The 24,018-nt window shown below is 41.1% G+C and overlaps 3 protein-coding genes across 5 annotated transcripts in view; all 3 read left to right on the forward strand.

The window, feature by feature from the left end:
- Positions 1-4,875, forward strand: part of med14 (mediator complex subunit 14) — a 17,426-nt gene extending 12,551 nt beyond the window's left edge. The window contains 6 exon segments of the mRNA XM_010788586.1: positions 2,321-2,559; positions 2,667-2,846; positions 3,007-3,114; positions 3,501-3,626; positions 3,734-3,923; positions 4,090-4,875. Coding sequence (XP_010786888.1) covers positions 2,321-2,559; positions 2,667-2,846; positions 3,007-3,114; positions 3,501-3,626; positions 3,734-3,923; positions 4,090-4,163 — 917 coding nt within the window. The 3' untranslated portion in view covers positions 4,164-4,875.
- Positions 4,876-6,309: 1,434 nt separating this feature from the next.
- On the forward strand, positions 6,310-9,867 carry LOC104960513 (uncharacterized). The gene is made up of 7 exons (XM_010788587.1): positions 6,310-6,757; positions 7,050-7,168; positions 7,804-7,932; positions 8,087-8,189; positions 8,498-8,616; positions 8,708-8,853; positions 9,440-9,867. Exons 1-7 carry the CDS (start codon positions 6,697-6,699, stop codon positions 9,546-9,548), a joined length of 786 nt encoding a protein of 261 aa, XP_010786889.1. The 5' UTR covers positions 6,310-6,696; the 3' UTR covers positions 9,549-9,867.
- A 624-nt stretch (positions 9,868-10,491) lies between these two features.
- LOC104960514 (cohesin subunit SA-2) lies at positions 10,492-23,438 on the forward strand. 3 transcript variants are annotated; one of them, XM_010788588.1, is made up of 32 exons: positions 10,492-10,609; positions 11,086-11,181; positions 11,542-11,629; positions 11,935-12,081; positions 12,635-12,731; positions 12,916-12,992; positions 13,080-13,151; positions 13,565-13,769; positions 13,861-14,009; positions 14,099-14,172; positions 14,251-14,374; positions 14,576-14,674; positions 14,782-14,861; positions 15,040-15,147; positions 15,237-15,357; positions 15,442-15,559; positions 15,840-15,943; positions 16,150-16,242; positions 16,332-16,418; positions 16,568-16,768; positions 17,136-17,212; positions 17,304-17,391; positions 17,495-17,575; positions 18,571-18,663; positions 18,745-18,919; positions 20,590-20,726; positions 21,298-21,399; positions 21,561-21,709; positions 21,791-21,919; positions 22,002-22,180; positions 22,647-22,722; positions 22,810-23,438. In XM_010788588.1, exons 2-32 carry the CDS (start codon positions 11,132-11,134, stop codon positions 22,943-22,945), a joined length of 3,516 nt encoding a protein of 1,171 aa, XP_010786890.1. In that variant the 5' UTR covers positions 10,492-10,609; positions 11,086-11,131; the 3' UTR covers positions 22,946-23,438. The 3 variants fall into 3 exon arrangements, with proteins under 3 accessions (XP_010786890.1, XP_010786891.1, XP_010786892.1); XM_010788589.1 differs by having other exon boundaries at positions 14,105-14,172; XM_010788590.1 differs by lacking the exon at positions 22,810-23,438 and having other exon boundaries at positions 22,018-22,180.
- Positions 23,439-24,018: the final 580 nt, after the last annotated feature.

A 24,018-nucleotide genomic window follows, 5' to 3' on the forward strand; every position in this document is an offset into this window, starting at 1 on the left:
TTTTGTAGGAATCAAGAGTGGGCCTTTTACTTCATTGTTAAATAATTAAAACCGGACTAACTTCTAGTCACATTTTGTGGTTCGACTTCCCCCCAAGTTTACAAGAGATACTGTAGTTACAAAGTCTTTTTATGGGGGGGGGCATGTCCGTGGACTGACGGCGTGTGTTTGTTTTTGTACCCGATTTGTCGATAGGCTTGACTTTGAAGTTTGTTTTTGCTGAAATTTTCGAGGGTTCTAATTGCAAAACGATTATGTTGACTAGCGAAAGTGGCAAAGAAGAGATACAAAAATTTCTGTAGTGTGGTGACCGAAATGAGGTTTTCTTTTGAAGTTTCCAGCAATTCGTTCACTGACGTTATAAGATGGTTTTCACTAATCTACAACCAAGCTAGAGATACAAGTGAGTGGGTTTAGATGAAGTAGGTGGCGGGCCAGTCAAACTCTTTAAGAATACTGTTTGGGTCGACTTGCTGAGACCAGAAAACTATGACTAAAGGTGTTGGAGATTTTACGTATACTTGAAAACGGGCAATTGTTGTAAAGGTAAAAGTAATAATTGGTGACCAAGTATCTCATTGTGAATTTTTGCGTCTTTGGTTCGTCAATTACTTTTCGGTCATTGTCCGATTATTTATATTTCTGCTATCTTTTAGGTTGTCGTTTTATCGAGCATTACCTTTTCTACGTAATTGTACGAACTGGTCACCAAGCACTCGTCGCTATCATAGAGGGTTAGACCAAGTATTTTCCTGTTCTTTCGTGTATTCAAAATTCACCATCAATTTAACTACGTGTTTGTAGAATTTTCTTTTCCGTTAGATTCTGTTTCCCCATTGTAATTAAGTACGTGTAACGTTTTGAGATTTAGATGAATTTTCCTAATAGGTCAGTATGTTCTGTGAACAGTTGTCGAAGGCATAATCTATACTTTTTGCAACCGCAAAATTCCGCTAATATAATCTTTCAATGTCGAAGGTCCTTTTGACCTTTAATCATTTTTCCTTTTCGTGGTAGTATGGCTTTTTGTAGACTCATTTTGTCAGAACATATTACGTAAATCGTTGTCAAGTAGACGAGATTTTCCGGGAGGTGACAATGGAGTCTTTGTGTTACCCTTGATCGAAGACACGTCGGACATTTGGTTTTATTGACAAAACTCTTTAGTTACGAAGTTACAACGGGTTGTGTGGTGAAGGACAGACGCAGGAGTGTGTGGCATTGTCGAGAAGTCCCTGTCGTGTCATAATGCTCTCCGGAGAGTTGGACTTAATGTCCCACAACTCCGACCTTCGACAACTTGGTTTAGTCCCCCGTTCTATTCCGACAAATGTAGCTCGCTTCCCTTTTAGGGTGCCCGTTTGCTAGTTCTAGAGGTGCTACTATACGGTTGACTTTGCTATTGGTCGAGGGCAGTTAGTTATATAATGGATTTGCGCAGGGACTTAGAGGACTTGTAATCTTTATCTGTATGGCAGATAGTACACACCTTCTGAGGATGTCCCGATCACCTTTTTTTGCTCCCGATCCGATTCCGATCATTTGATTGTGACAATTTGCCGATACCGATTTTTCCCGATCCGATCTTTATGCAATGCATTAAGAGAAAAAAAAGCATTCAAGTTGTCCCTTAAGGTTATTTTTTTATTTAAATTGGATATTCTATCCAACGTGGATATAGCTTCTTTCTTTCACAGCAGCATTGGATCAGTTCAGTTGTGCAGCATTGGATCAAAACAAAATAAAGCTTTCTGTACTCGTTAGCTTACTGCTACAATTAGACACTGCGCCCTGCCCACTCTGTTGCCAGATTTGAGAGAAATAAGCAACCAGGTCTATGAAAACAAGCCCCAAAGAAGCAACACATACATGATGTTCTGTAATTTGAAACCAAAACTAAGGCCTCAGGATGACTTTAAGACTTGAACATGGTCATTTTTGTTTTGTAACATTGAATACAAAATCTTAAAAAAAGTATTTAAAAAAAAAAAAATCCCGATCCCCGATTTTTTTCCTCCCGATTCCGATCTTTTGAAAATCACGTGATCGGCTCCGATCCCCGATCACGTGATTGGATCGGGACATCTCTAATTGCAACCAAGATATCTTACATTTGAAAAAGTGACCTGTCATCTCTGGTGGACAAATAATGTAACAAAACAAGGTGATCCTTTCCAAATAATTTGGCCCTTCTGTATTTTGTTTTGACGGTAAAACACGCTATAGGTTAAGACTTTACCATAAATAAATGAAGCACTATTGAAAATATTGAATTTTTTTTTCTCTAAAACATCGCTTTCCCTCTCCCTCTTTGTTTTAGGTTCACAGGTTATGCCTTCCAGTATGCCTCCACCCCGCAAGCTACCTCAGCGCCCCTGGGCTGCTTCCATTCCTACCATCCTCACCCACAATGCCTTGCATGTGCTTCTGCTCCCCTCACCCACTCCCTGCCTGGTGCCCGGCTTGGCTGGTAGCTACCTCTGCTCTCCTCTTGAGCGTTTTCTGGGTTCAGTTATAATGAGACGGCACCTACAGAGGATCATCCAGCAGGAAGCCACCGTAAGAATTGCACTCATTTGGAGAGACAAGTCTTGTGTTCGTTTTCATTTTGTTACACTAACTAACTGACTGTTCTAACTTCCCCTTCTCTACCAACTCTCCTCCAGTTATCTATTGTGAACTCTAATGAGCCGGGGGTGATCATGTTCAAGACGGAGGTACTCAAGTGCCGCGTGGCTCTCAACCCAAAGAACTACCAGACACTGCAGCTCAAAGTCACTCCAGAAAACGCAGGTCCCTGGACCCAGGAGGAGCTTCAGGTCCTGGAGAAGTTCTTCGAGACAAGGGTAAGCATGAGCAGCAAATGTTCTTATATGTAAGACGTGGTAGCAGTTTAGTGCTTCATTTAAAATCAACACACAATTCCGACCTGTGATTAAGGACACTTTGGAAGTCATGCCTGCCCTGCACTCATGTTGTTGTTATTCCATTGATTCATCTTTCTAGGTTGCTGGTCCTCCCTTCAAATACAACACTCTGAATGCCTTCACTAAGCTGCTGGGGGCGCCCACCAACATCCTGAGAGACTGTGTGCGCATCATGAAGATGGAACTGGTGGGGAGCTGTTTCTTATTTAAGAGACAAAGTAGCATGTATTGAATCATGATTGTATATGAACCTTTTCAGTTTGGGTGTATTTTGATCTATAGGGAAAACAACAACACAATTGCTACTTCATCTTTACACAGAAAGTATACGACTTTATGCATATGCTAAATGATTAGGGCATTTGATTGCACTAAGTGTCAAATAGCTGTAGAAACATTGTGACAAAGCTATAGCACAAGTACACTATATGCTCCGATGAGCCTGCCTCTATGTACTGCTCTGTAGTTAAGATCTGTACTATGTACCTACTATGTTTTGGCCTTACATAAACACAATAAGAATTCTCTCTGTGTTTGAAAGGTGTTATAAATATGAATATGATTTCTCTGCAGTTCCCTGACCAGGCTTCACAGCTGAAGTGGAATGTGCAGTTCTGTCTCACCATCCCTCCCAGTGCTCCCCCCATCGCCCCTCCTGGGACCATCGCTGTGGTGCTCAAGTCAAAGATGCTCTTCTTTGTAAGTCTCAGCAGAGCCTCACTCTCATCTCTCTGCAACAAGCACACACCTATACTTGTGTAGCATCATTTGAAGCAACCTGACCCTGTGTCTGTTGTGCCTTCCAGTTGCAGCTGACTCAGCGTATCCCGGTGCCCCAGGACCCCCTGAGCATCATCGTCCCCATTGTGTACGACATGGCCACGGGCCTCACTCAGCAGGCCGACATCCCCAGACAGCACAGCTCCTCGGGGGCGGCGGCCCTCATGGTCTCTAATATCCTTAAGAGGTTTAACGAACTGCACCCCGCCAGACAGGGTGAGACTTTCACACTGATGAACACTTAATAAATGACTTAACTGAATTTTTTTTATCATTTAACTAAACTGAAACTAATATCAACTGAATAGTCAGTGTCATCTAAACCTGCCACTAAATGTCATTGCTTGTCATTAACACTCTGTATTTTCTATCTTTCTCTCAGGTGAGTGTACGATATTTGCTTCTGTTCACGAGCTGATGGCCAACCTCGCTCTACCCCCCGGCACTCGTCAGTAGAAACAAGAACAAATCAGACTACTGGAGTCCAACCGGAGTCCCGTTTGAGACCGAGGACGGGTCCAAACGGAGAGTAACAACTGTGGTCCCAAGATGTCAAAATCCAGCATGTGTCTTCTCTGCTTCAGCCATTGGACTATTGACCTTGTGTATAATTGCTGTTATGGAACATTTTAATTTGTACAGCTGTGGACCACAGTCTTTATTCTTGATAGAAGCTCACAACAAGATTTGCTATTGAGGTAAATCATGGACAAGGGGGGGGCATTTAATGCAAAAGGATATAAATGTTATTTTTTCTCCAGATGCACTTGTAAACAAGATTATCTATTGAAATTAAGGTTGTTTACAAAAATATGTATATTGTTGTAAATTTAAGTGTTATAAGGAATCAGGTGAGTTAGATTTTTGCTATAGAATTGACTTCATTCTTTTTTCTTTTCTTTTTATAACGCCAGACTGATATTATTATAGTATCAGGAGATATATTCCTTAGCGCACTATTTAAATGTTTTCTTGCCTTTACTTTGTCGAGACCTCTGCATTTTTATTTCAAACTTTCCCTTTGGATACTGTAAAACTGTGACAAACTTTATAAGCCAGTTGTATTTTATTAAGACCCATTTTGAGTCCTGGTTGAAGAATGGAGACTTCCTGTCTGACTTTGCTATTTAATAAACCAAGCCCAGAGTTGGTTTGTGCTTTGAAGATCTTCCACTAGCAAATACTTAAATATTCAGATCATGTACTGGAGTCAAAGTAACAGTGATATGGCACTATTGTCAAAAAATGTACATAGATTATCAAAACGTAGAATTACACTTTTCACTTTAAAATACTCGATCTTCACCAAGCTTGAACTCCATCAGGTTTAAATATAAAAGCACTTTCAGCACTGCTCCATTTAAGTACATTGCACTTTTACTTCCACCTTTATTATATCAAACAATTGAATCATTAAATATATCGGCAGAAAGCAAACATTGATTAGCGAATACAGGTAATATTACAGTAAAAATGCCAAATGCTTCTTGGTTCCTCATTGTTAGGTTTTAAATATTCATCTACACACTATTCCAAAAATAATAGGTGGATCAATCAATAATGAAAATAACAAGAATTAGGGGCAACCTTGGGAAAGATGCTGTTGACTGAAGTATTTTCCTTTCATTATATTTGGTATTTAAAGGTCACCTATTATGCAAAATGCACTTTTTCATGTATTTTATACATAAACATGTGTCCCCTCTGTGTGAAGAGATTCTGAAAGTTTCAGGAAAAAAGATTCTCTCTGTTTTTGTCCTGATCCATTTATATAAAAACCTGTCTGATAATGAGCTGATCAGATTTTGGCCACTTTATGATGTCGTAACGATTTTTTGGCTTGTGTAACCATTAGCCAAGATCCAACCAAGGTAGCCCCCCCCACCTTATCCCCTGAATCTCCTCCTAGAGCACCATTAAGCGCGTTCACACCGCAGTACTTTTCCCACTTTAGTTCCGATATAGTTCCGAAATGTCGAGTTCACACCAAAAAGAGCCGGAACTAAAATGAGTTCATGAGAACCTTTTTCCGTCTCTGCTAGAGAGCAGGGACTTTCGTGGGAGAAAAAGGTTATTTTTAACCAAATATCTCAGCGGGGAGAGGCAGCTTATTTTCATCTAAAGTAACAGACAGAGAATCAGCACTTTTGGAACAGGGCTGAAACAGAGGGGATTATGGGATGCTACAATGATCTGTTTGGTATTTCGAGCCAAACACTTCAGAGACATTTTTGTATATATCTGAGACCTATAATATATTGATGAAAAAAAGTATAATGGGGGACCTTTAAAGTAAGTACAGTAGGCCTACTTGAGTCATGGCCATATTATGAGACAATGGGACACCTGAGCACAGATGTGCTAAGGGCCCCATCTTCTCTCTTACATAGGAGTAAGACACAGACTTCACAGTTTCTTTAAAGTGTGTTTCTTGTGCTCTTTTTATTCTTGGTTTTATTCCTGGTTCAGTAACATTTATCGTGGCTCTAGTCCTGTAAAGAACAGCTCTGCATCCTCACCAAGTGATGCTGTGGTCTCCATCCTTAAAGCATGACATCATGCAGAAAGGCTCTGTGTGTGTGGAGGGGGCTGAGGGGGCGTTCAAAACTGCAAATCACAGTCTTACTGCACGGCTGTTGTTGCAAAGGGCGTGGGCATTGTCTGTTATTATTTTTCATGGATCCTCCGGGTATAAAGGATGTATTATTTGCATCGCAGCTGTGTGTGAGCATCGACACCTGCAGGAAAACGATGAATTACGGATGAAGAAACACCATCGGCTTTCATTCGACCCGGATGAACGTTAGAGTCGCGAACGCACCCCTTGCGATACTGTATACTTCCGTCAAGATGCCATAAGATAAATAGACCCTTATTTATTATTCTCTACATCTCAACTAGGCTGTTAACTTAGCTTTTACGAGCTTCGTATGGCTTCTGGGTACATTTAGGAGAATATTGAGGTATTCACAGCCGGTTGAAGTCAGAAATGGCAGTGAGCACAACGGAGCCGCTCTGTCAGCCGTGCGGTTATCATGAAGCTTTTAGAGGTAAGTCCCAGCATCACACGCTCCTTTTATTCCAGGTTTCAGCAGTGTTATGTTGTCATATTACTTGTGTTGTCTTTGCATCTTGAAAGAGTGCAGGCTCTGTCTCATTTCAACACACTGACCACTCCCCTAAAGTCCTTATCTCCAGCCTCCCTGGGACCTGTAGGACAGTGACACACACATCAATAGATGGTGGGGGTGCCCCCTGGGAATTTGTGTCTATTGATGAAACAGTAAAGGAAAAAGGGAGGAGATGTCAGACAGACTTGTGATTTATCTGCTGTGTGGTCAGTGGAGCTACAGGTGAAGAGACCCCTGATGCCGGTCCATCTGAGTCCAGAGCAGGTGGGCCTGGAGATGCTGTGTCTCTGCGGGCAGCTGGACCTCCTCGTCAGGGCTCAGATGCAGCAGGTACATCACTGGAGAATACATGCATTGTTTCCACACAGCTGATACATTTTACATGTAAATCCTCTGCTTTCTCAATAGTTGTATCAGTTTTTGACTAATTGTCAAGTAAAAGTCAAGCATATGAAGCTGAAAGGAAGCAAAATAAAAATAATATTCTATTAACTTTGGTTCAAATCAAGCTGTGTTTTACCTACAATTCATTTTCAATTATTGTTTATTTTTTGTGATGCTTGTTTCTTTGCATTTCCTTGTATTCCCTTTGTCTGTATTGTACGTTATGTCCCCTCTGAATGCCAGATTGCTCATCTCAAGGGGTTTATCCTAATGAATAACCCAACAACCAATGCACAACACATACTGTAACCATTAAACCTGTATCTGTTTACATATGTTTCATGTCCTGGTGAGTCTATCCCATTTCCAATCTCTGAAATATATGACAGCATTCAAACACAGCATTTGACTTGACGTCACTGCTAGCTTTAGCATGATTATGTACCAACACATAAAGATTTACAAACTATTTAAAGTCTATTGTGAAGTCTTCCCTACTGTTCATGCATTTCAAAACATCCTGTATAGAAAAATCCTCAGTTTTGTCTGTGACATTATTTTTCATATTATCTATGTCACAGTTCCAGGAGCAGTTAGGACAAGGCTGCAGTCCAGAGGAGTCAGACACTTTCCAGGCTCAAGGATCAGAGATTCTTGACCAGATGCTGCAGTGCCTTGAACATCTACCAAAGCCTATGCCACAGCTGGAGGTATCTAATTCACATTGTCAATATAAACAGGTCGTTTTTGGCATGACTTGAAATTGTTTACATCACATTATTCCATTATAATGTTATGAGAATGCAATTCAACGTAACTGTGAAATGCTGTACCAGAAATCAGGATGTTCTTCTGTTTCATCAGGACTACCTGGACATGGTGGGTCTGTCAGTGATGTTCCCTCGTGTTGAGGTGTTTCTCATTCAAGGCAGCCCAGTGGACATGCTGGAGAGGCCTCCGATGGACGGTAAGAGAAGGAAGAAGATAAGATAAGAGATAAGATGGTACTTTATTGATCCCAATTTGGGAAAAAAAATTTTTTTAGAAGCTGATTATACATAGAACTTCATATTTTTCGCAGTGGTATTACTATTTTTTAAGTAACTAACTTTTTCGCCATCGCTGGTTGTATCAAGGTGAAAATGTATGTTCTCTCCTCACTTTTATGTTCACATTGCAGTTGAAACGATAACAATGTTTCGTCCTCATTACACCACTACACCTGTATTTGTAAACCACATATTTTGCCAACGTGAGCCTTTGTTTCTTTTATAGAATACTTCTTCCACATCGCCAAACTGAACCAGCTCCTGGTGCTGAGTCAACAGCTGGAGGAAGATATCAGACACCTTGGAAGTCATAAATACATTGCCCACCAGCTCTCGGTTATATATGTATGTAGAATAAATCTTTTATTTTCCCCTAGCTTTTCCTGTTATGCATTCCACTAAAAGTGTTGTGCTATTTGTTGTTGTTCTTTTGCAGCTAGTCCTGAGCTCTTTCAGAGGAATTCAGGCTTTCTCTGAAATAAAGAAAGACATTGAGGCAAACTTCAAACAGATGAAACAGTCTCTGTTGGTGGAGGAAGGCTCGCGGCACGAACCTCAGCTGGCTGCGAACTACATCAACTGGTGAGTCAAATCCAAGATGCAATATTTAAGACTTTATTGCCATATTCACAACAGCTACAGTGCCGCTGTTGGCAATGCAAATCCACAGTCGAAAGTTCCTTCAACAATACAATATACTATATACTTAAGCCATTAGAAGTCGTACAAGTTAACTATATACATGTAAAACAGAAATAAGTAAAACAATATAAATAAATATGGGAACTATATGACTCAGGCACAGTTTTATCCCACAGCCAATATAATACAATGTTCAACTCTACACTTGTTATTCCACATCTCCATATATTATTACAGTATTTATTCTACTGTATTTTACATTCTGTTTAATCGTATTTTATATTATATGTATTTGTTGTTCTTACGCCTGCAACTTACCTGCACCAGTATGTCTATTTTGTTATGTATTTTTCTTTACATGTATTTTGGATGTTGCACTGTTGGAATAGCCTATGACAAAGATTTTAATTGCCTAAACTATGTTGTAGCTATTGTGCGCCTTTGAACTCATCATATATAAGTGATGACACTTCACAGAGCAATGCAGCAACTTTCTAATAACAACCATATTCTGTTCTCTGTGTAGGATATTAGAACTTACTCAAAGTTTAACATCGTTGGTGTTGACGCTACCGGAGGAGCTGACAGAAGACCTTCACCAGGCCGTGAGCTTCGTGTCCCAGTTCCTGTCCTGACTTCCCTGAACGATGCCTCTGTGTCTGTGAATCCTGACGTTGTGATGCTGCAGATCTCTCCAGGAGCTTCTGAATGAACTGATGTTGTTATGACTGTGAAAAGGTGCTAAACTGATTCATGTGGGATTGGATAGCCTACTTCATTTACAAATCATATAGGTTTTTTTAATCGTTCTCTTGAATGTGATCCATTTTAGTCACTATGATGAGTCAGTTATTTGAAAATGAATGTAAGCTTGTTGAATCCCTTCTTGCACTACTGTTACAATTACTTCTTTTTTTTAACCTAAAGTGGAATAATAAAATGTAATGCAATAGGGTGATGTGTTTGCATTTGTATGTATTTCATTGGTTAGTTTTTCTGGTCTGCTTTTTTTGTGTAATTTCTAATGTAATTATTTTTAGTTAAATATTGAAAAATATGTTATTTCTTTCTGTACCTTTCCTGACAGACATTTCTTGTTTTCTTTCAATATATATAATGTGGTTTTAAATGTGTGCCAAACAATAGCAACAATAATTGTTATTTTTAGGATTACTCTTCACTTATTTTAAGTAAAGGGCGCCTCCTGCTGTTCAATTCTTTCAAAAAATATTAAATCAGGAAATACCAGACAGTTCCGTTCTGAATTAAAAATAAAAAGTCTGATAAAGTACAATATACGGCACAGACTGGGCTACAGTAACATATGTTTCCACTCGAATAACAGCAGAAATTAAACAAAAAGGGCCTTTCTCAATTTTTTGTAAATAATGACTCCTGTCTGCAGATTACCTCATATTTGATGCGTGCTACAGATGTTTTCAGTGCTAAGGTATGTAGAAAACCAAACCTCCAGGGGAGGGACTAAAGTCTGACTGACACGTCAGAACAACCAACCACATACGTTCGATTTCATTTTCCAGCCAATCAGAATGCTGTTAGGCTGTTCGACAACTTGACTGTGAGAGCTTGGTGGAAATAAGGACGATATTCGTGGTGGAAAGTGTTTGAAATGTTTTAATATGACATATTTTGCATTTTAAATACCATCAAGGAAGGATGAATCAATGTGAAGAGGGTAAGTTTGAAAAACTGAGGATATGCGACCGACCTGTCTGTGTGTTTATCCGTCACTCACCTCTGTTACAATGTACACACAACAGGGCTACTTCGGTAAATCATAACTTATGTTTTAGTTTTCAAATAAAATATGTGTAATGTAGCAGGGTCGCAGGATGGCAGACTGTGTTTTGAAGTTGTCTATGAAGACTTCAAGGGGCTCAAATAGCTTCTCTGCCGTAGTGTCTTTAAGCAACTCTTTTAAATCCCCTGTGAGCTCCTCTCTGCGGAGACGGGCATGCAATGTATATTTTCGTCATGCCTACATTATAGACACCCTGCAACCCCTCCAAATGTTAAAAATTGACCCGAGATATATAAGTATGGCAACCTTCTGTTTACAGGTAAAGGTTTCGTATTGATAACGTTTCCATGATTTGGGTTGAGCAAACTGTCTGAAATATCTTTACTCTACTTCATCACCACTGTGTCCAGATGGAGAGTCACTCACCTGAACTCTGTGTAAAGATCTGAGAAGGAGATGATACCAGAGCCCACAGCTTCAGCTGCAACCAGGGCTTCAAAGCAGAGGTAAGAGGTTTTTTGTATCCTCTAAAGTGGGGGCATAACATTTACTCTTCTTCAAATTGTAATTCAAGTATAAAAAATATAACCAAACACTTTTTTCAGAATAAAAATATGGAGCCTTCAAGGTCCACAAAGATGATAACTTTTATAGTTTTTTGTTTTCTCCACTAGCAATGATTTGTAAGCATGTTATTAGTGTTTAACAGTATGTGGGGCATTTCAAACATAAAAAGTCATTATATTTAATAAGTTGATCATGTTTCATGAAAATCAAAGTATAGCAGATACATTAAGCAACATAACTATAAACAAGAATTAGATTTTCTATTCAAGTCATTAGAAATGAATGTTTTGGTTTCCCAGGAAGAACTCTCATGATGAGGCGAACTCCTCCGCAGCTGTCAATCAATCAGAAGATGAGTCGGGGAATGAGAACAGACAAAAGAGTGCGGTAGGTGTTTCTCTGTTCATCATTAAACAAGCAGGGTCTAAGGTCTGATAGCAAATGATCAGCAGACGAATAATGGTAGAAAAGCAGTATGACAATATGAGGAAAGCTATTACAGTGAGAAGGCTCATTAGTGCCCAGCTGGAGGAGTGAACCGCCTGGAGTCTGACTGACTCTTGAATTTGGATCTTGACTCTTCAAAGAACAGTGCTTACACAGAGGAGTTTGTCATTCAGATATTTGTTTTTGGCTTGTTGATTAAAAACTCATGATTACTGCTTTATCAGTGCTTTTTTTTTTACCCGCAGAGACGGAGAAAAAGAGCACACACAGGCTCAGAGAATGTCAAGCGCAAACGTGCTAAAGCCAGTGGCAGCAGCAGAGCAGGAGGCAGCGAACACGTGGAGGCCGTCACCCTGTTCCAGGTGCTCACCATGGGCCGGAGCGCCATGCAGGTGAGACCAGATCACTCTCACATGGAAGATTGGCTTCTGCTCTAGACTGTCTTATTTAAATCTTATTGTGTTAGTAATATAATATTTTCTTCTCCTTGCTCCGTGTACATGTTTTGTTTTATAATAATTGCCATGTTTGGAATAAACTAATACATTTAAAGGTCAGACCTTTTTTATTTATCTCAGATGTAATGCAAGCAACATGCACACAAACATTAGTACTGTGTCTGTGCTGGACTACTATTTATGTTTCTTTCTTTATTTATAAAGCTCTTTTTACCTATACAACTTCAATATACAAAAAGTATGTGTTATTTGTTATGCTTCCTGTCTTGGCCTGGGAATTCTTTTACTCACGGTAAAATACAAATACAAATGTTTTGGTTCACCTTTGATCTATAATAAAGACTTATTTTTGGTTTCAGCAGAGAGTTTTTTTCAAAAATAACTAAAAAGAATAAACTTACCCAAATTATTAAAAGACTTGAATATACTAATTATACAAATTAATAAACAGTAAAAACACAATCTGCCTCTTATGATGCCTGAGCAGACGGTGATTGACGATTGGATCGAGGCTTACCAGAAGAACAGAGACACTTCTCTCCTCGATCTCATCAGCTTCTTCATCCAATGCTCGGGATGCAAAGGCAAGCAGACACACACACACGCACACACACACACGCACGCACGCACGCACGCACGCACGCACGCACTCACGCACGCACGCACGCACGCACGCACACACACACACACACACACACACACACACACACACACACACGCATTAAGAATACACAACATCAGGTGCATGTTCCCCCCGTGTCTCTCCAGGTGTGGTCACAGCAGAGATGTGTCAGAGCGGAGAGGACAGTGAGCTCAGGAGTAAGATGGTGGAGGAGCTGGACGAGGTAAAAGGTCTTCCATCTGTGTTTCCTCCTGTGTTTTCATCAGATTCAACCCCTTGATCTGAAACAGTCTGCCTGTGTGTGCTTCAGGTTTCTGGTCTGCAGTATAAGAAGTTTCTGGCCTTCCCGTGGATCCTCACAGTCACATGGCCTCTGGACACAGTCAGTAGAACCTCCTGCTTTATGGATTTGTCCTGACATTTACTGCTCTGACCTTTCTATATCGGAGCTTCTCATTCATTATTTAATCGCCCCACTGTGTCTTCAATCAGTTTTATAACAGTGATCAACATGTCACCTAATTGGATTTCCTATATTAAATACAATCATATTTGAAATAAACGTACCCATCACCCTAACTACAGAAGTGATCCATCCAATAGTTTTCTCTCCTGTCTTTAGGTTGACAGTAATACTATTTAAGACTTCCGTATTTTAGTCTCTTTATTATGAACACCTTTGCGCTCTCCCCCGCTCAGTCCTCTGTGAGTATCTTCTCTAACCTGATGAACTAAATCATTTCTGCCCTTCATGGTCTTTACTCTCTTTTATTTTCCTCCCTCCTCTCTCTTTAGGATAACGTGGAGTATCCTCTGATACAGTCTGGACCGGAGGCCCGCTGGTTCTCCTCTGAGTTCTGCGACTTTATGTCGGTGCTGGTTTCTCAGTGTCAGCACAGCGTCATTTTCGACAGCTACCTGATGAACACCCTCATCTCGCTGCTCACAGAGCTGTCAGACTCTTCAGTACGGGCCTTCAGACACACCTGCACACTAGCAGGTAATGAAATAGAAAACACACACACACACACAAACATCAATCCATTCAATAAACTAACATGTGCTTCTTGGTTTGGATGTCCCCTGATAAGCCGTGAAGCTGCTGAGCTCTCTGGTTGCCGTGGCTTTGAGCCTGAGCGTCGGCCTTGAAAACAGTCAGAAAGTGTACGAGGTGCAGGAGAGGAAGACAAGGCAGAGAAGGAACGTGCAACAGGAGAGAATAGAGAAGAAAGTCACAGAGGTAAGACACTGTTTATCTAGTTGAGGATGTTCTATTTGCTCTATAAGTAATGTCTGCCTCACTGTGTGCCTGTGCTCCTGCTCCTCAAGCTGCAGGGGAAGAGAGCGGAGATAGAGAGCATGATGGACATTCTCTTTAAAGGAGTTTTCCTGAAAAGATATCGGTAAGTGTTTCTCCGACATGGTTGGTTTCAGCGTGGTTTCAAAGTGCCTTATCTTATTGAGCACGTGTGTCTGTGCAGCGACGTGCTTCCAGAAATCCGCTCTATCTGTATGGAGGAGTTGGGCTGGTGGATGAAGCTCTACAGTTCTGCGTTTCTCAACGATAGCTACCTCAAATACATGGGCTGGATGATGCACGACAAGGTAAACAACAGGAAACATGTGATGTGTGATGATGTGATCAGAAGATAAAACTGAGATATCTTTGTGAATAATAGATCTTTGACTGTCTGTCGTCTTTGCTATGAAACCAGTAATCACAGCAAGTTGTCTCAGCTTTACTCAAGTCTCTGTTTGTAAATGTTTTTAAACTGTCTCTGCTCTGACATTGTCATCATGTTTCAGATTCCAGATGTGCGTCTCAAGTGTGTGTTAGGTCTGCAGGGTTTATATGTGGATCCTCAGCTCCTCCCTAAACTGGACCTGTTCACCAGCCGCTTCAAGGTAAACTATTCTGCTTAAAGTTGCGTTAAGGGATTGTGGGTAACCAAGGCAGAAACCATTTTTTTAATTAATATTTGTATATGTGTGTATATGTGTTTGTGTTCCAGGACCGGTTGATCTCCATGACTCTGGATAAAGACAACGAGGTGGCAGTGCAGACCATGAAGCTGCTGCTCCTCATCTCCAGGTGAGTCTGTTGTTCGATTCATTTTTAAAGTTTTCCTACTGAATGCCATTTTCTTAATGTCTTTCATTTTTTGTAAAGCACTTTGAATTGCCTTGTGTTGAAAAGTGCTATATAAATACTTGCCTTGCCTTGCCTTGCCTTAGTTTGTATTTGCATCAAACTACTCCTGTCTCCTCAGAACATCAGATGATGCTCTCAGTCCAGAGGACTACCAGCAGCTGCTCCAGTTAGTTTACTCCTCACAGCGCCCCCTGGCGGCCGCTGCAGGGGAGCTGCTCTTCTCACGGTACGGTCACCTCCATCCATACAAAACACTCAAACTGATTTCAAAAACTGTTATTTAATGTGTGTCTGGATGTTGCTGGTCTCCTTTAGGCTTCTCAACACTGCAGGCCCTACATCTGACACTGAGGATGAAATAAATAAGGAGGAGGAGGTACATAAACAACACACATCCAGACTGAAGGCTCTGCTGCAGTTCTACCAGGAGTCTGAGGTGAAAATATTCTGCCTGTTTGAATTCAAGGCTGTTGATTTGATTTAAGAAATTGGAAGCAGTAACATGTCTCTCTGTCGTCAGCTGCACAAACATGTGGTTTACCTGGTGGACAGTCTGTGGGACGTTGGTGCAGCCCTGCTGAAGGACTGGCCCACTCTCACATCCATACTGCTGCAGGACCCCTCCTCACACGCTCCAGGTAAGAGGGATGTGTGTCATTGTTGGCAGAATGATCTTTAAATACCTTAGACAGTGGATAGTGTCACATGCATGAGGTCTACAGCACTCATCATCATCGTGTGTGTGTGTGTGTGTGTGTGTGTGTGTGTGTGTGTGTGTGTGTGTGTGTGTGTGTGTGTGTGTGTGTGTGTGTGTGTGTGTGTGTGTGTGTGTGTGTGTGAGAGAGAGAGAGAGAGTGTGTGTGTGTGTGTGTGTGTGTGTGTGTGTGTGTGTGTGTGTGTGTGTGTGTGTGTCTGCAGGCCTCACTTGTGCAGAACAAGTTGTGCTTGTTGAGATGCTGGTAGCGTCGGTGCGTCAGGCTGCAGAGGGACCATCACTGGCAGGAAGGAGTGGAGCAAAGAAGGTCAGTGGGAGATTGTTTCCCTTTTTTATGAGCAGGAAAGTATTAAAACAGTTTAGATGCAACAATTGTACCTAAGAACAGTACTTTAGTAAATATACGTGCTGGTGCTACTGATAACTGTAGCATCACTAATGTGTAACGTAAGCCACTGAAACATGCTCAAAAAGACATTTTAATAAACTGGTCTGTTGGAATGAATGTTTCAGGTAATGAATGCAAAGGAAAGGAAAATCCAGAATGATGACTGTACCAAGCTCACTGATCACTTCCTCGTGGTGCTTCCAAAGTTACTATCCAAGGTATTTATTCTTTAATAACTAATATAATAATAGTTATATTCTGTGGAATACATTTTAATGTCTGTTATTTTATGATATTGTTTGTGAAGTTTTCAGAGAGTAGTGACTGTGTGGCCTCCCTGATGAAGATTCCTCAGTTCTTCCTCCCTGAGTGTCCTGACTCTGACAACACACAGGTCTGCATCACAGGCTTTCAACTCACACACACATCACAGGGAGCATTTATGACAAATGAATGGGATGACACAGTTTCAATACGTGTTAAAACCAAGTATTTCCAACCCACTGTTATCAATATGATTAGTTCATTCCTCCTCGTCCTCAGGCAGTATCGGCTCTGACGGCAGAGATGGAAACAGTTTTGGAGCGCCACGCTGGACCCTCTGTTCTGGAGGCGGCTGCCCGTACATCCCTCAGTCTGTGTGGGGGGGGGACGGCCTCCAGCGCCACAGCCCGGGACGCCAGAGACTCTGTGGTGCAGAGCTGGGTGGATCAGCTGACAGAGCTGCTGGGGGGCTCGCTGAAGGTGAGGGGGCCTGTCACACTGCAGGGACAAAGAGATGGTGATGAATGGATTGAGACTTAATGTCTGTCATAATCCTATTAACAGTCCAGATCGTTTGAAGAACAGTACACTTCAGGAACCCCTTATGGGGTCCGAAGAAAGGTTGATGTTTTTGGGTCACGAGATACAAATACTTCAACATTTTTCATATCTTTCTCTATATTTTGCTTTTTGGTAGAGATTATTGCACATTTGTAACTCTTCAAGCCATATTATAGTAGACATAACTATTTTTTTTTATTCTAAAAGGTGCCAAACAGGTTGTATTCTTATAATTAAACGCCTTACTTGACACGATTACTTATTATTTCCTATTCCTCGGTTGTAGGGTGACAGTTTCTCCGCTGATGAGGAGAAAACTGGAGACATTTTAGCCACACTGAAGAAACTCAGAGCTTTCCACAAGTAAGGTTTGAGAGCTGTTTGAGCTGACAGTATTTTGCCAGTGATGTGTATTTATTTGCTGTTCATTCTGTGTTTCTCTGTGTTTTGTAAGCTGTCACAACCTCCTCAGGTGGAACCTGTTTGAGCTGTTGTCTCCTCTCCTGTCAGTGGAGAGCAGTGAGGGAGGAGCACCGCCTGAGGTACCAGCTCTGCTTCTTTAAAGTCAAGTTTGTACAAGTGTTATGGATTGATTTATCCACAATCTGTCTTGTGTCTCTTTCCCTCTTCTTTATATGTCTGAAGGTGCTGCTGGAGGTACTGCAGTGTCTCTCTTCCTGCATGATCTGGTCCCTCAGCACCAGTACCGACACATTAACCTCCAGAGTGAGTTACATCTGTTGCACTCGGGCTGACGTTTTAACTAGTACAATATTAATGAATTTAGAACTAGTACAATAAGAAGTGTGGATGCAGAAATAGTTGACTGACTGTTCAGCAACTGTATTTGATAAACAGGAATCAGTTCGGTCATCTTTAAAGCTAAAAATGTACTACTAAAATAAAACTGTTGGGTTTTAGACTGTTGTTGCAACAGAAAAATACATTTTAAGATGTCATCTCAGGCTTTAATTGCTGAAATTCTACCATCCTCACAATTAACAGATCAATGAATACCATATTCAGTAGATAGTGAAAAAATATGATACGGAGACTTGATGAAAAGATATAATGTGTGTTAGTATGTGAAGCAATAGAAAGAGCTTTCAAGTAGGACTGTATTTCTAGAGATGCCCATATCAAATGACAATTTTCTTTTAACTAAATGCACATATTTGAAGGCAAATTCTTCCCTTTTGTCATCAATATGCCTTGTTTTGAAGCCCTGTGTGTGTGCCTGTACATACAAAAAGATCCGTAAATATGGTCTTGTGAAATCTGTAGGCAAGATAATGTGAGGTTTTTGAATCTGTGTGTGTGTGTGTGTGTGTGCTTGTGTGTGTGTGTGTGTGTGTAGTAGTTACGTTAGTTAGTTAGTTACGTAGTTACGTTACGTAGTACGTACGTACGTACGTACGTACGTCGTAAGTAAGTACGTACGTAACGTATACGTAAAGTACGTAAGTAGTTAGTACGTTAGTAGTACGTACGTACGTACGTAGTACGTAGTAGTAGTAGTTAGTTAGTAGTGTGTGTGTGTGTGTGTGTGTGTGTGTGTGTGTGTGTGTGTGTGTGTGTGTGTGTGTGTGTGTGTGTGTGTGTGTGTGTGTGTGTGTGTGTGTGTGTGTGTGTGTGTGTGTGTGTGTGTGTGTGTGTGTGTGTGTGTGTGTGTGTGTGTGTGTGTGTGTGTGTGTGTGTGTGTGTGTGTGTGTGTCTCTCAGGAGAAGGCCGTGGCCCAGAGGCTCCAGCTGCGTCTCTTCTGTGAGCGAGGTCACCACTGTCTCTCCCGCTCTGACCCCAGGGTGCAGCAGCAGGTAAACTGATGTTTTAAAAATCATGGCACATTTAACTTTTTCTTTTTTCTTGTCTCACGTCCTCTCTATTTTCCATGTCAGGCCTTCCTGGGAGTCTGTGACGTTCTGACGGCTCACTCCTTCCAGCTGCAGGTGTTGGACCCCAGCTGCTTCGGGCCTCTGCTCTACACCCCCAGTCCCAAACTGCAGAGGGCGCTCTCCACCTTCGTGTGCTTGCACGTCTTCACTGGACCAGACCGTGAGAGCCAGAGCGGGGGTGAGACATCTGCATGATTACATGAAGTGTTTATTTTACATCCTTTAACCTTAGTGCAAATGTGTTATGCGCTTTATTGCTGAAACTAGATGTTTCATCGTCACTGTGCTGGATGATTACGTGCTGAGGCTGTTTCTCAAATGAATCAGCTTAACTGCGCTCACCTAAACTTAATTTCAAGACTTGTACGAACAAGCATAAATATCTGCATATTAATAGAACCAAATACAATTCAACAAGCTCATTAGGCTCTTTTCCTGTAGATAAACGAATAATAATTTGACCTTTTTTAAAGCATTGAACAATTATTAAAATAAAACAATGTGAAAAGTTTAGAGGTTTACACATGTGAAATGTAGCACACACTATTTTTGTCAAGGGCCACAAACGTTTTGGAAAAAACTGGTTTAATTTCAACAATATATCATTTTTGAAAAGTAAAATAGCAAACTGATGTAGTGAAGAAAAATATACAATATTTAGAAGTAGAAGTGTAAAGTAGCATAAGATGAAAATCCTCACGGCTAAAACAAGCTTTAGACACGCTCTGTTATGCAGTTAGGAGTCACAAATCCTGCAGGTCCGACTCCACACATCCGAACAGCTGCCTTCCTATAGGTGTGTGTGTGTGTGCACCCAGGAGTGTGCGGGACCCCCAGCAGAAACACAGAGCAGGGTTTACTCAGCAGATGGCACTCTCACTCTGTGGAGCTCAGCCTCCTTCCCTCTGAAGCTGTGATTCAGTGTAGCTGTTCTCTGGGTACAGATATGCAGATCTGAAATGCACGGCCACACATCAGGCCTGATAGCTGACTGCTGAGCTGCCTGCTGACTGTAAACTGGGTCTGATTTTACCACCTGACCTAACAAGTGACCCTCAATTACAAAGGAAACCCTGTTAATATCCTCACTTTGAAACTGGCTGTACTAATTTGTAGTAACTGATGCTATAGTTTGTTTTCAAAGCTATGCTGCTTGTAAATTGATGACAGCAGTGTGTTCCCGTCTGATCTGAAATGAGTCAAACAAGATTGACATGTTGGAAATACGTAATGTTTTCTTTGTAAAGTCCTGCAGGTGAAACCTATAAATCCATTGATGGCTGACTCTCACTAAAACATTTTATTATCTTTACAATAGCTTTACTTTCCGAGACATATTGCATCCAAATGTGGGATCGTCCAGAGAAGTCAATAGCGGTCCTGGTGGGAATCTCTTAAATGTTAAACAAATACAATACAGGATTATTGTTTTTCGAACATGTAATAAAAAGCGATTGTTTTATTGGATTTGCCTGGTAAGGGTTTTGTTATATAGGCAGTGTTTTCTATTAGCTGCTGGATCAGAGATCACTCGGAGGGTAAGGGCCCCGAGTTAAATCATAAAATCAGGGCAATCTCTTTCCGTGAGAAAATTCCATTAACTCTGAGCCTATTTTATTAGCCTTGTGAAAGATTGAAGCCACATGGTGTCACAACCATAACTCTAGTCTTATGTTATCTTTGATTTCCACCTGCTAAAGCCATTGTCTTCAAACTTACTAAAACACTCTGCTTTGTTCTCTTAGTTTCTGTTATATGATTTGTCATGATTAATCACTCTCTTTCCCTTTCTCACCCTCGACCACTTCACATCCAACCGCACGCTTCATCTCCATCTGGCTTCCTCAGTCGGTGGGAACTCTGAGGAGGAGAGGCTGGAGGAGCTACACAAACGCAGAAATATGCTGGCAGCCTTCTGCAAACTCATCGTGCATCGAGTTCTGGAGATGAGCATGGCAGCTGAGGTCTTCATTTACTACATGAAGGTAAAGCTTAAAAAATAAGGACATTTTGGAAAAAAGGTTAATCAGCTTTCCTGCCAAAAGTTAGATTGATACCCCTCTCATGTCTGTAATAATATGAAGCTATACCCAACCGTTGGTTAGCTTAGCATAATGACTGGAAAGAGCTAGTCTGGCTCACTCCAAAGGTGATAAAAACCCACATCTGTTCGTATGTGATCACTTTAAGATTGGGGTGGACTGGGTAGTCACCCAAGATCTTAAAATGATCAAGAAGAAACAAGCCGTCATAAAACAGCAGCTTGTGTTTTTACACTGTAGTTTTGAATATATTATACAAACAACATACTCAATTTGAATTACAGGCTTTAGAAGTGCAAGTAGATACATTGTATTACCTTCCAGCAGAGTCAGGTTAACTGTTTCCCAAGTTAAGCTAAGCAGCTTTTGGCTGTAGCTTAAAATGTACAGTCTGGCATCATCAGGTTTTGATCTAATAATTAAACTCTTGGCACAATAAAAAAAAAAGAAAAAGAAAACCCTTCCTTTAATACAAGTATGTGCTACATAGCTAACCTCTCCCTGTTTGTTCCAGTACTTCAACGAGTTTGGAGACATCATCAAGGAGACGATGTGCCGGACCAGACAGATGGATAAGATAGAGAGCGCTCGCACTCTGGTGCTCTGCTTGCAGCAGGTAGAGTAAATACAAACGTCCTGTAACTGTGCTCATTGAGTGTTAGGACTCGTTTTGTTTCTGTTCTGTTGTTTTAATGTGAAATGTGTTATGCTGCTGTCTAGGCCTGTCTGGGATGCTGAATTTAAATGGGAATATTCCTGTTTGTCCTCTTTCCTCAGCTGTTGGTCCGTCTGAAGCGTGAGCAGGAGAGCGGGGGGGCTCACCCGGGGGTCCAGACCTTCACCAGCATCAGAGAGCTCGCCCGGCGCTTCGCCCTCAGCTTTGGGGACCAGTTCAAGTTTCGTGAGTGTGTCGTCATGATCCACAGGTTAGCTGGAGCTCGGTCGCATTACCTAGACTATTGTTTTAACTTTTTCTTCTGCCTTAATTTTGAGTTTTGTATTTGCAGGAACGGCATAGAGTTTGTGTTCAGCGAGTTCAGTCAGACGGCAGAAACACCTACTCCGCCGTACCTCTCCTACCTGCCCATCCTCAGTGAGTTCTCCAGCAAACTGCTCAAACCAGACAAGAAAACAGTGTAAGTGCTGCGCGAAACATACAGGCTTACAAACATGTTTTTAAAAAGTGTCTTCCTGTAAGTGTTGTTCCTGTCTGTGCAGGTTCTCCTACCTGCAGAAGCACACAGCAGAGAAGGTTATTGACCTCAGGGAGGAGAGCTGGCAGCCGCTCCTCAACTATCGAGCCTCCCTGCTGGCTGCAGCTGAAGGGGAGGATGCCGCGTCGTACGTTAGCTCTGACAGGAAGTACCTGCCCAGTCGCTCCAAACTAAAACTAGAAGGTGCCAGAACTAATCGTCAGGTCAAGCACATAAGTGTTGTGTTCTTAAAGGTCACCTATTATGCAAAATCCACCTTTTCATGTCTTTTATACATACACATGTGTCCCCTCTGTGTATTGAGCTTCCGAAAGTTTCAGGAAAAAATATTCGCTCACTTTTTGTCCTGATCCATTTCTATATAAACCTGTCTGAAAACGAGCTGATCAGATTTTGGCCACTTTATGATGTCATAACGATTTTTTGGCTTGTGTAACGTAACAGACAGAGAATCAGCACTTTAGAAACAGGGCTGAAACAGAGGGGATTATGGGATGCTGCAATGATCTGTTTGGTATTTGGAGCCAAACACTTCAGAGACATGTTGTGTATATATCTGATACCTATAATATATTGATGAGAAACAGTATACTAGGGGACCTTTAATGCAGCCAGATAGATCATGTTTGTCTTTTTCTTATTCCTTAAGGATGCAAGTCCCCCTGCCCGTTGAGCCCTTCTGACTCCAAAGTTGCTAAAGTTAGAAAGTCCAGCTTCAGTCCAAGGTGAATTGATTATGTCTAAACCAGTGACACATTAGATCTCCTCCACCATGCTCATACTAATAACTGTGACCTCCTGTAACTCCTCAGCCATCAGGAAAAGACAGCAGACACGGATCCCTTTTCCCTCCCCGTGGAGCCTCCTGCAAAGAGATCCAACATCCAGGGAACTGTCCTCAGCATCCTCAACGAGGAGGACGACGACACTGTGGAAGTTGAACTGTAGCAGTTAGTTTGTTGGAGGATAGGACCTCACACATTTCAAAGGGGCTTTCCTTTTTTCTGTCTCAGTAATTATGTGAGGAAATACCGGCAACCCATCCCCCTCTACAGTCCGGTTAATACAGGTTTGTTTAAACACAGTACAATATGTTCAATATAAGGACACGTCTGCTACATCCAGATTGTTTTTTGTATCAACAAATCCCACAAAAACACTTCAGCCAATAGGAATTTATTAATTGTGCAGAGAGAAGCTGATATATTCTATTATTGTGCCATAAATCCACATTTTGAACAGGATTGTTACGCATAAATAAGACACATTGCACTAAATCACATGTTTCTACATTGTAAAGACATGGGAATTGTATTTGACTTTGAATCACGTGTCCCCTCCGGCTGCTGGAAACACTGATTGGAGCAACACATATGTATTTATCCACAGCAGACAAATGCACTTTCACTGCTGATTGTTTTGTTACAGAGCCTATTCAAAATAGGCACATTTATACATTTCTCATAAAATGGGCTTAGGGCAACAGATACAGGCTCACGCAGTCAGAAGGACTTCAGTATTTTTCAAGGGGTTTGTTAAATATATAAAATAACACTATATTTATCTTTGTTTATCAAATAATGTCTCAAATTATTTAAGTTAAATGTTTTTTATTCACACACCGCTTTAATTTGAGGACCAAGTGAATGAGTATTTTGTTTAGCATTTCCCCCTAAATACACTTCCATAATTGACCTGAATGTTACAAGTGGCATGTAACTTGAATATTATGATATTCTTCAGTATTTTAAGAATGTTGCTTTATTATCCTGCCTGCCACTTTATTATAACTCCTTTTTAAGGGTTGCCAAACATTCCTTATGTATTGCAGTTATTAATTTAAATAAAAAAGTCAAATCTGGTACATTTCTCCATATATTTAAATTGTTAATTTGTATTACTGCCTTTACAGCTTGTCCCACTTTACACCCATGAAGTCATTTCCCAAGAGGGTCAATACTTCACTGCATTTCAACATCTGTATTTAGTTTAGTCTAAAATAACATGACTGAGCAGCTGCC

The sequence above is a fragment of the Notothenia coriiceps genome, unplaced genomic scaffold, assembly GCF_000735185.1.
Source record: "Notothenia coriiceps isolate Sejong01 unplaced genomic scaffold, NC01 NC01_scaffold00031885, whole genome shotgun sequence".
Lineage (NCBI taxonomy): Eukaryota > Metazoa > Chordata > Actinopteri > Perciformes > Nototheniidae > Notothenia > Notothenia coriiceps.

Coding starts and splice junctions, on each gene's coding strand:
- LOC104960513 (XM_010788587.1), top strand. CDS start 6,697: ATGGCAGTGAGCACAACGGAGCCGCTCTGTCAGCCGTGCGGTTATCAT. Junction 8,190..8,497: donor GGAGAGGCCTCCGATGGACG/GTAAGAGAAGGA, acceptor TTTCTTTTATAG/AATACTTCTTCCACATCGCC. Junction 8,617..8,707: donor ACCAGCTCTCGGTTATATAT/GTATGTAGAATA, acceptor GTTCTTTTGCAG/CTAGTCCTGAGCTCTTTCAG.
- LOC104960514 (XM_010788588.1), top strand. CDS start 11,132: ATGATACCAGAGCCCACAGCTTCAGCTGCAACCAGGGCTTCAAAGCAG. Junction 15,560..15,839: donor CCCCTCCTCACACGCTCCAG/GTAAGAGGGATG, acceptor GTGTGTCTGCAG/GCCTCACTTGTGCAGAACAA. Junction 20,727..21,297: donor TCTTCATTTACTACATGAAG/GTAAAGCTTAAA, acceptor TGTTTGTTCCAG/TACTTCAACGAGTTTGGAGA.